This window comes from Equus caballus, chromosome 30 (assembly GCF_041296265.1).
Source record: "Equus caballus isolate H_3958 breed thoroughbred chromosome 30, TB-T2T, whole genome shotgun sequence".
In the NCBI taxonomy this organism is placed as follows: Eukaryota; Metazoa; Chordata; class Mammalia; order Perissodactyla; family Equidae; genus Equus; species Equus caballus.
The window spans coordinates 24,298,223-24,310,306 of NC_091713.1; the positions used below are offsets into that span (position 1 = coordinate 24,298,223).

Consider the following 12,084-nt stretch of genomic DNA (forward strand, 5'->3'; position numbering starts at 1 on the left):
ATAATGGCCCAAGTCTAATGAGTTTGAAAGTGTGCCACTCTTAAGTGTGAATGGATTTATTAGATAACTATTGATGACCTAAGAAGTCACAAGAACTTGACTAGGTGCTGAAAATCTAAAGATAAACAAGATAATGAATTTTCTGGTCTTTGTATGGATTTTTGCATGGTGGAAAAGATGTACTATTAAAGGAAAAATTACAAAGTTATCTTATGAGTGCTAAGATAGGACAAGTATAGCAAGAGTTAAGCAGATGAAGGAGTGAGAGGGAGCGGGGGTAGGGAATCAAACAAAGGTTTCCAGTAAGAAAACAGTTGTGCAATGGCCTAGAGGAGAGAGAAACAAGGTACCTTTGAAAAACTGATGGAAAGGCAAATGGCTGATTATAAGAAAAGGTGCTAGGAATGAAGGAGGGGCCAGATTGTAGAAAGTTCTATAAACCATGATAAAGAGTTTGGATTCTATCCTAAGATTAATGAGATAACACTTAAGGGTTTTATACAGGAAAAGGATATAATAAGTTTTGTGTTTTTACAAGACTCATCTGATTATAAAGTGGAGAATGGATTGGAGAGTGTCAAAAGTGGTTTGGGAAAATCAGTTAGAAGGATGCTACAGTAGTCCAGTTAGGAAATAATGCTGGAGTACATTTAAGGTGGTGTAGATAGAGAGTAGCGGATCCAAGAGATGTTTAGGATGGAAACTGACAGCATTTTCTGAGCAAGGTATGGGTATAGGTAAGGGAAGGAAGAAAAGTCAAGACTCATGCTTAAGGTTCCAGTTTGAGTAACAGGGTCAACGTTGGTGCCAGCCATTGAGACAGAAACACAGGAGGATCAAGCTAAGGGAGAAAATGGCAAGTTCTATTCTGGACATGCTCGCTGAGTGTTTCCAAGAAGCACAGGAGAAAATCTCTTGTGGGCAGTTGGAAACCATTCTGAAGCTCCTTTCTTTTGCAAAGAGCTTTTTTGTGATGCCTCAGGAAAGGTCATTATGATCTATACACTTTGGTGTCACCTTATGTTTATTACAGTTTGTAAATGTACATTTATCCATGTAGTTATTTAATTAAGATTCATCTTACCCACTAGACTTCAGGAAAGCTCTGTGAGAGGGTGCAATGTGTATTTTGCTCACTACTGTATTCCTCATCACTTAGCACAGTGATTGGAACATGGTAATCACCGAATAAATATTCATTGAATAATAAATAAGGAGAGGTTTCTAGATTGGAGATAGAGAGTTGAGAGTCAGCAGCATATGTAAAGGGAATATTCTAGAAATATTATAAATCCATTTAAGTTTTAATTAGTCCATAGCCAATATCCATCAGAATGTGGGTTTTCTCTTGAGATTAAGTTATTTCTAGTCTTCGAATAATGGACCAATTTCAGTAATAGTCAAGTAGTTGCATAATGTTTAAAGGGGAATTTGCTAGCCTTGAGTAGCATTTCAGCTTATTTCAGTGGTCTTAAATGCTATTCACATTCACTTTAGAAACTCCATGTAGTTTAGGTTGTTTCTTATATAAAATGGCGTGGGAAATTTTCTGATTAATAAATTATAATAAATTAATTATATAATCAATAAGCTATAGGAATTACCTAATATTTCTAATACGTCAGGCTATTCTAATATTTAAAATTTGATATATCTAGATATAATACGTTTCTATTTTGATATTTGAAATGAAAAATAATGGCCATAAGCACTAACAGAAGCATCTGCTTTTATTCATGTTAGCTATGGAATAATAAATTGCATCAAGAGCAGTCTTCTATTTTACAAGAGTTAGTTCTGGAAAAATATTTCTAATATTACATACTTACTTGCTCCTAACTGTGCAACTGCCATCTACTACACATATAGAAATTTCTCACATTTGATTTAGATTAAGTGCCTGACCCTAGAAATAAAGAAAACTTTTAAGTTTAGAAACAAACTCTTCCAAAATGGATGGTCTTCTACAAAGCACCGCTTTTTAGAAGTGTGGTGTTATATAACAGATGGGAGTTTAATGAAGTAAAGCACAGTTTGTAACAGGTTCATTGTTTCATATGCTCTGGATCACTAAATTGGCAGGTAGAGATGAAAGGTGCATTAAAATGGACGTCCCGAAAATTATAGAATTCCCTCAAAGGAATACGGTCTTTAATTTTGAATTATGCAGCTGATTTTAATGAATTGGAAGTCATAATGCATAACCTTTCCCTGATGCAGGAAAGAACTGCGAGCTGTGTAAGGATTGCTTTTTCCGACAAGTTGGTGCGGATCCTTCAGCCATAGATGTTTGCAAACCCTGTGATTGTGATAAAGCTGGCACTAGAAACAGAAGCCTCCTTTGTGATCAGGTGAGTTCTCAGTATTGAAGGTGAAGAATTGCTCTCTTTCAGAAACTAATCTAGGAAATGTCCTGCTAGTGGAATTGAGGACTTTATTCACAGCAAATCCTCTGTGTGTGTTTACGTTTCAAAGAGATGGCCGCTTTAGGAGTGTTCCTGTGCAATTTTTAATATGAGCATGAAATGTAAGGCTACTTAGGTGGTCTTTTACATATAAGAAAGGCTGTATTTATTTTTAATCTTACAAATGACAAAAAAATTGCGATGTAGGGGATTCTAAGTAAACTGGGAGATGAATTTATGTCTTGGAACTATTGGTGAATTAATATTAATAAATGATATTAGTTAAACAAGGATAGTTTTCCTCCCAACTCCACAGAAGAGATTGTAGCCAAATTTACTTACACATAGATCCAAATGGAAATTATGATAGCCCTACTTCTAAATTTCTTATTCCAACCTTCTATCTATCTTAGCGGTACAATGGATTTTTATAATTGTATACATTTTTATTACCAACATCACAAATATTGATGTCTGACCTACATGAGTACAGATTCTAATTAACCAGGGTGCATATATCCTATCTCAAGTCAGAAAAAGCAGCTCCATATTTAAATGTGGTGTCTTCAGGTGGAGATTTGTACCTGTTCAGATAATACTAATACATGAAAATGGATAAAGGGCAAGTTTACTTTGACGAACCAATTCAATGATTGTATTAATTTTTAATAATTACATATTCTCTTGTAAATAATTGAGAATGTAGTGGCTAGGAGCACAAGCCACAACCCAATTAAAGAAAAAACTTTTTAAAAGTTACAGAGTGAAGAAAATAAGTTCAAGGCAAAATATGTTTGTCATGTAATATTCAGCATGTGTTAAAAACTGCTTTAAAAAATAAAAGCCAACTATAAACAAGGCCAAAATATGGATTTCAAGACCTTCAGAGTGACCATAGTGTATTAATAAAAGAATATTATGTGCTTCTTTGGAAAGCTCAAGAGTGGAAAAATAATTAAAGGCAATTTCTACTGTTTTTATTTTAGGATATTGAGGAATTATTTTCTCAGAAAGTCATATTACAATTTTACACATTTCAGTCAGTAAAATCTAACTATGTCTTTACACAACTCATCTTTGCACATTTGTACTGAATTTTCAGCATGGTTCTCTTTTGCTTGTTATTTAAGTCTCAGCTCAAAGATTGATATATCTTTTGAGATGTCTTCAACTAACCACCCAATTGCAGAACATTCTCAAATCACTGTCATTTACATCTCCTTCTGTTGTTTTCATTACAGCCTTTGTAAAATTAATTTATTTGTTTACTCCTTTGTCTTCTCTCTGTCCAACATAAGAAGAACAATTTCAGTCGTATGTTAAACACCCAATAAATATTTACTAAATAAATGTTGGGTGAATGAAGAGAGACCCTGTCTGAGGGCAATCTCATTGTCAGATGGTCATTTGGAATAATTATTATAATAATAGCATTAAGTAAAATTTTCACTTACGTAAGAGTTTTCCTCCCTGACGATCTAAGATCAAGTAAATTTGGTATATAGTTTTTCAATATTATATACCAAAACTATGAAGTAAAGGTCTACCTCCCAAAGGCTCATTTCTATGTCATAACCAATATGAAGTGAAGTGCTGCAGATTTGTGTCTCAGTTCCACAACCCACGTATGCAAGAAATTTAAACCTATTTTTCTAAAATTTCTAATTCAGGTCCATTTCATTGGGGTGGGAGACAGTTTGGGGTAGTTCTGTGCTTGTAAATATTTAATAACTGGGTATCTTGGAGGAAAAAAGAAAAGCTCACTATGGTCAATGTCAAACTACCAATGAGATGTCATCAACATGGAGTTGGGACAAAATGCACTTAATATAGATGCAATATAAATGCAATCTATATAGAATATAGAATATAGATTGCTCCAGCACACCACTTGCTCTGGTCCTCTTTCTCCATCTGTCACAGGATGGATCTAATTTGGGGGTGGAATTGTAGATGAGTGTACCCAGAGCAAAGACATTTGAGAGAGTGTGGACTCTTTGGCCCTTGAAATCATCAAAACATACAGGCATCCTTTGAGATCTCCTTGAAACAGGTATTCCTCTCCCTCTTAATGAGGGAGGTGTTCTCAGAGGCCTAGCATGGAATCAGAACTCTGAGCCCTGCCCAGAGGCAACAAGATAACTCACCCCTACTGGGTTAATGGACACAGAGTGGAGAACCTGGACTTCCACTCCAACCTGGCAATAGTAAGGCAGCATCCTCCTTTTACACCTGGAAGATTTTTGGAGGAGCCCTGCTAAAACAAAATATCTAAATAAGATTTAGTGTCTCATAACACCAAAATGTCCAGGTTCCAATAAAAAGTCACTTATCATGACAAGAACTAGGATGATTTAAAATGGAGTGAAAAAAGACAATCATCCATCATTTGATGTACCAGCATCAAAATGACATAGATGTTAGAATTATTATTCAGGGATTTTAAAGGAGTTTAAACATTCTGCAAAAAAAAAGAAGCACACACTTGAAACATGAAAAAATAAAAAGTCTCAGCAAAGCAATAGAAGGTGTAAAAAAAGAACTAAGTGCAAATTTTAGAATTAAAAAACTGCAATTACCAAAATAAAAAACATAACTCAATGGATAGAATTAATGAGTGGGCAGAATGGGAAGAATGGGCAGAATGGAGGGGAAAAGGAAAGGATCAATGAATTTGAAGGAAGAACGGTAGAAATGACCCAATCTGAACATCAAAAAGAAAACAAACTGAAAAAAATGAGCAGAGCATCAGAGACTTGTGGGAGTATAACAAAAGATCTAACTTTTGTGGCATTAGAGTCTAGAAAGAGAAGAAAGAGGATGGGGGTAAAAAAGCATTTGAAGAAATAATGGACAAAAATTCCCAAGTTTCACAAAAACCCCAAACTTATAGATTCAAGAAGCTGAATGAACCCTTCACAATATAAACTTTCACAATATAAACCCAAAGAAACCCACTCCAAGCACATTACAGCTGAACTTCTGAAAACTAAAAACAAAGAAAAAAATCTTAAAGGCAGTTAGAGAAAAGTAACATATCATCTATAGGAGAAAAGAAATTTGAATGACAGCAGATTTCTCATCAGAAACCATGAAGGTCAGGAGGAAGTGGCAAAATATTTTTTAAGTCCTGAAAAAAGAGAATTCTAACACAGAGTTCTATATTCAGTGAAAATATCCTTCAATAGTAAAGAGCAAATCAAGACGTCTTCAGAAAAAGGAAAACTAAGAATTTCTCTCCAGCAGACCTACTATAAATATTGGCCAAAGGAACTTCTCTAAACCGAAAGGAAATGACAAATGAAGGAATCTTGAAATATCAGAAAGTAATAAAAAACATCAGAGCTAAAATATGGGTAAATACAATACACTTTCTTCTCTTGAGTTTTCTAAATTATGTTTGATGGTTGAAGCAAAAATTATGTCACTGTATAATGTGGTTCTCAATATATTGGAGGAGATATTTAAGACAATTATATTAAAAATGGAGAAGGTAAAAAGCATGTAAGGGGAAGCAATTTTTCTATACCTAACTGAAATTGGTAAAATAAAAAACCAGCAGACTTTGGTATATTATCTGTATATATAATGTAATATCCAGAGCAACTACTAAAAAGGCAATAAAATGATGTATTCAAAAACACTGCAGATAAATCAAAGTTGACTTCTAAAATATGTAACCCACGAGAATACAGAAAAAAAGTAAATGAAATGAAAAACAGAACAAACAAAAAATGAAAAATAAGATGGTAGACTTATTAAACCTTAACATATCAATACTGATGTTAAATGTAAATGGTCCAATAAACCATTAAAATACAGAAACTGGCAAAATAGATTTAAAAAATCATGATCCACCATCTGCTGTCTATAAAAAATTCACTTCAAGTATAATAATATATGTAGTCTGGACATAAAAAAAGATAGAAAAACTTATACCATAAAGAAATTAATCAAAAGAAAGCAAGAGTTGAGCCAGCCCTGATGGTCTAGTGGTTAACATTCAGCGTGCTCCTACTCAGTGGCCCAAGTTCAGTTCCTGGGTGCAGAACCACGTTGCTCATCTGTCACCAGCCATGCTGGGGTGGCAGTTTACATAGAAGAACTATAGAGAGTTACAACTAAAACATACAACTATGTTCTGGGACTTTGGGGAGAAAAAAAGGAAGATTGGCTCAGGACCAATCTTTAAAAAGAGAAAAATAAAAGAATGCAAGAAGGACTGTAATATCAGATAATGTAGAGTACAGACCAAACAAAATTTCCCTAGACAGAGAGATATATTACACAATGATGAAAGGATCAATCAAGCAGAAGATATAGAAAACCTAAATGTATATGCACCAAACAGCAGAGCTGCAAAATATGTTAAGAAAAACTGATATACCTGAGACAGCAAATAGAAAAAGCAGAAATAGAAACTTCAGTATACGCCTCAACAGTTGGTAGAACAACAGAAAATCATCAAGGATATAGAACTCAACAACGTCTTCAACCACCAAGATCTATTCGACATTTAATGAACAGACCACTCAACAACAGCAGGATACACATATACAATACACTTATACCAAGACAGACAATATCCTGGGACATAAAGCAAACCTCAATAAATTTCAAAGAACTGAAACTATACAGAGTATGTTCTTTTATCACAATAGAATCAAAGTAGAAATCAATAACAGGTAAACAAAAAATTTCCAATTACTTGGAAACCAAACAACACACTTCTAAATTATTCATGAGTCAAAGAGGAAGTCTCAAAAAATTTAAAAAGACAGTTAACTAAACGAGGATAAAAATATTAAAATTTGTGGATGCAGGTAAGGCAGTGATGCAAGAGAAGTTTATATGACTGTGTTTACTTTAGGAAAGAGAAAACATCTCAGATCAACCTTATGAACTCCCACTTCAAGAAATAACGAAAAAAAGAGCAAAATAATCTCAAAGCAAGCAGAAGAAGTGAAATAATAAAGCTAAGAGCAGAAATCAATAAACTTTAAAACAGAAAAACAATAGAGAAAATTAGTGGGAAAAAATGGGTCTTTGGAAAGGTCAACAAAATTGACAAGCATCTACCAAGACTAACAAAGAAAAAAGAGAGAAAACATAGATTACTAATAGCAGGAATAAAACAGGGTGTATTACTACAGATCTTGCAGACATCAAAAGAACAATTAAGGAATATTACCATACTCTACACACACATTTTACAACTTAGATGAAAATTCCAAGGAGCCCATTAAACAACTATCAGAACTAATAAGTAAATTCAGCAAAGTTGCAGAATACAAGATCAATAGGCAAAAATCAATTGTATTTGTATACCGTCACAATAGACATTCTAAAGATAAAATTAAGAAAGAAACTTCATTTAAATAGCATCAACAGAGTAAAATATTTAAGAATATATTTAATAAAAAAGCAGAAAATTTATATTCTTAAAACCACAAAATATTGTTGAAATAAATTAAAGACCTAAGTAAATGGAAAGACATCCGTTGTTGATGTATCAGAGGCTTAGTATTGCCAAGATGGTAATCCTTTTCAAACTGATCTACAGATTCAATACAATCCCTTTAAAAGCCAACTGGCTTCTTTATAGACATTTATGAGAACATCCTAAAATTCATATAATAATTAAAGGGACTCAGAACTGGCCAAAAGAATCTTGAAAAAGAAGAGTTGGAAGACTCACACTTCCAAATTTCAAAATTTACTAGAATGTTGCAGTAATCTAAACTGTATGATATGGTATAATAATAGATATGTAGATCAAGGGAATAATATTGAGAGTTTAGAAATAAACCCTCACTTCTACAGTTAATTGATTTTTGACAAGAGAGCCAAGACAAGTCAAAGGAGAAAGAATAGTCTTTCCAACAAATGATGCTGGGACAACTACTATATCCAAATGCAAAAGAATGAACTGGACCCCTACCTCACACCACATATAAAAATTAACTTAAAATGGAATAAAGAATTAAACGTAAGAGCTAAAACCATAAAACTCTTAGAAGAAAATACAGATGTAAATCTTCATGACTTTAGATTAGCCAACAGCTTCTTAAATATAACACCAAAATCGAAAGCAAGAAAAGAAAAATATGGATAAATTGGACTTCATTAAATTAAAAACATTTGTGTTTCAAAGGACACCATCAATAAAGTAAAGAAATGAGGCCAGCCTGTTGGTGTAGTGGTTAAGTTTGGCATGTTCTGCTTTGGTGGCCGAGGTTTGTGTGTTCAGATGCTGGGCACAGACCTATACCACTCATCAAGCCATGCTGTGGCAGTGACCCACATACAAAATAGAGGAAAGATTGCCACAGATGTTAGCTCAGGACCAATGTTCCTCAGGCAAAAAAAAAAAAAAAAAAGAAAGTAAAGAAACAGCCTAAAGAATGGGAGAAAATATTTGCAAAGCGTATGTCCAATAAGAGACTTGTCTCCAGTTTATGTAAAGAATCTTTATAACTCAATAATAAAAAGAGGCCCATTTAAAAAAACGAGTAAAGGATCTACATAGATAATTCTCCAAGGAAGATATACAAATGGCCACTAAGCACATGAAAAGATGCTTGGCACTTTTAGTCTTCCGAAAAATACAAATCAAAACCACAAAGAGACACCACTTCATATTCAGTAATGTGACTACTGTTAAAAGGACAAATAAGTGTTGATGTGGAGAAATTGGAATTCCCATAGACTGCTGATGGGAATGTAAAATAAACACCCATTTTGGAAAACAGTCGAATGTTTCACTAAATATTAAATATAGAGTTACCATATGACCCAGTACTTTCACTCCTGGGTATGTACCCAAACAGAATGAAAAAATATTTCTCATACAATCTTATTCATAAATGTTCATAGCTGCATTCAAAATGTGGAAATAATCCAAGTGTTATCAATTGGTGGATGGATAAATAAAATGTTGTATATCCACTCAATGGATTATTATTCAACAATAAGAAGAAAGGAAGTATTGACACCTATTACAACATGTGCTTTGGTCTCAGGAGTAGAAGCAATTCGTGGAAAGAGAAGACAATAATAGGGAAAGCTTTTCTAAGATGATTCTGTATGTCAATATTTTCCATGTGCAAAAATCTAGTTTAAAAATGCATAAAAGCAAAGACATGCTTTAAAATGTTTATATTTTTCTTTGTTATAAAAACACTTTCTTTTTTCTCTTTTCTAATTTGCATTGTTAACTTCTATAGTCAGAGGAAAATAAAGAAAATTCTCATTAAATCTGATATGTAGCCAGAGAACTACATATACGAATCTGAATCCAGATAATATGATAGAACTGTTCCATGCATTTAAAACTTCCACATTGTCTCTCTCTAAATTCCATTCATATTTTACTTCAATTTTTATTTTTTTCTCATGCTCCAGGTTCAGACCCAAAGTATATGGATTATTATTACCTGTGAAAATATAGTGTCAAGTACACCTAGCCTAAATAATGTTATGAAAGATTTCTAAAAGTGTTTACTGTTGTTTTCAATGGGATAACAGAATACACACTAAAAAGTTGTCAACAATGTCAGAATTATAAACTGTAAAATTGAATTCAAGGACATTTTTTAAATTCATGCAATTGTAATCCTTAATAATATTAGGGAGCATACAAGAAAATTAGGCAGTAGTTCAAGTCTCATTTTGTTCTAATAACTTAGGAATCAAGCCAGCCCCAAATAGCCTGAGTGCCTGTGCCGTGCGCTCCGTGTTCTGGAAGGGAACTTTCCCTTTGGCGGTTGTCATTTGAAACTCAATCCAATCTCATGAGATGTGGCATGTTTGCCTTATTATTCCATAAGAAATGTTGCAATTCTTCCTCATGTGAATGCCAAGATTTTGAGGATGGCATGAAGTCGTGCTCTGAGTCACTAAATCCTAAAAATACGAATGCCAAAGTCAAGACATATAGAGCATCTAAAGCATAATAATAATATTAATATTAATAAGATAGAGAAAAATGGAGAAGAGTCATTACTATTATTGGGAAGTCCTTAATCTAGAACCTTGGCTCCCTAAGGCTACCATGGGTGAGCTTTAGAGCATCCATATATGCTTTCGTATATACATATGTAGGGATGTATCAGTGTATTGTTGTTTGTTTATGTATCTTTCAGGGGAGAGCTTTCAGTACTTTCATCAGACCCAAAAGCCATGCATGAGCCAAAAAGGATGAAAATTCACTGCACTGTGGATAAGGAATCCATTTATCTTAAGAACAGCCTTGGCTGTTAGCACAGATTCACATAATATGACCTTCCCGGGATGTCCCTGCCCTTCTTGTTTCCTTTGAACTCAGTGCATGAGTTATTTGACATCTGTCCTGAGTTGCAGGTTGAGTGTTCTTTCCCTTTTCCTCATCATGTGACTTAAGTCTGGAAGAACCAGATAGAGGCCAAGCCTGGATGATACTTAAGATAAAGATTCTAAGGTACCTGGAGAAAGGTCTATGAACCTATACTTAAGTGCCGTATGCAGAGATCCTGGTCAGCTCCTGACCAACAGTGGGAGTAAACTCTTGTTCCAACCTGGCCCTCCACTGAGCCCACCCTTTGTATGTTTGCTGGTGTTTCCAGGGTATCTGCTATATCCACCTGCACAGGTGATGCTCACGAGGTGAGGAGACTTCAGAGAAATTATGGTCTGACTTACATAGAAGGCGTTCAAGAAATGTTGTCTGAGTGCTTTTCTGCTTGGGATTTTCTGCATCCCTCCTACCATCTCTCTCTCTCTCTTACTTTACTGTGTTCTGTTATCTGGCTGAGGAAACCATGAGAGTTCAGTCACAACAGTCAAGATGTATGAGGTCAGCCAGAGCAGCGCTCAGTGGAGACTGAGATTCCACATTTCTAAAAGTTCCTGGGTGATGCCATTGCCGCTAGTATGTGGGCCACTCTTTAATAACCAAGTAGCCAGGACATTGTTTGACAAAGATGCATAGATAAAAAACAAAAAAGCTGGATGTGGATATGTGTGGGGAAGAGGGGATAGATATGAATTTGTCCTTATGCACACATGTCTACACTTGGTCAGGAGTGGGCTCCCTCTGTTCCATCCTCTGAATCCTGTCTTAAAATCAAATGGTTTTCCAAGTTTTCCACACCACTGAGGCTCAGTCAAATTATGGTCAAATTGTATCCTAAGTAGTGTCCTCAAAATTAAAGGATCTAACCTAAGCTATTTCTTTAAAAAATGGAAATAAAAAACAGTAAATAGGAGAATCTGAAAGTTGGCTGAAAACTGAAAATATACTTGTAAATATGTAAAAAGAGAGAAGAATGGTTGATTGTAATGCTCAATAAGGCGTCAATAGATGGCTGCAATAGAGCCAGAACGGAGAGAAATGATTAAGAGACATTAAAAAACAGATTAACAAGGCAGGAGACTAGTGGTTGAAATGAATTAGATGAAATGGAAAGGCATCAATGAAGGAAATATTTCTAGATTTGGCCCACGGAAGATGGAATCACAAGAAATAAGGACACTACTCAAGAAAATTGATTGTTCCACCAGAGTGATAATTTTAAAGGAAATACACTAAAAAGTAGAGCAGAATATACTTTCTCTACATAATGTACCATTTCCTGCAGTTCATAAATGCTTTCTCATCTGCTCAGAAATAGGTATTTGTCATTAATTACCACAGCAGGTC

At 34.4% G+C, this 12,084-nt stretch overlaps 1 protein-coding gene across 1 annotated transcript in view; it reads left to right on the forward strand.

The window, feature by feature from the left end:
• Positions 1-12,084, forward strand: part of USH2A (usherin) — a 747,192-nt gene that overhangs the window by 117,430 nt on the left and 617,678 nt on the right. The window contains exon 11 of the mRNA XM_001915645.4: positions 2,221-2,351. Within this exon, the coding sequence (XP_001915680.3) occupies positions 2,221-2,351 (131 nt within the window). The remainder of the gene's footprint in view (positions 1-2,220; positions 2,352-12,084) is intronic.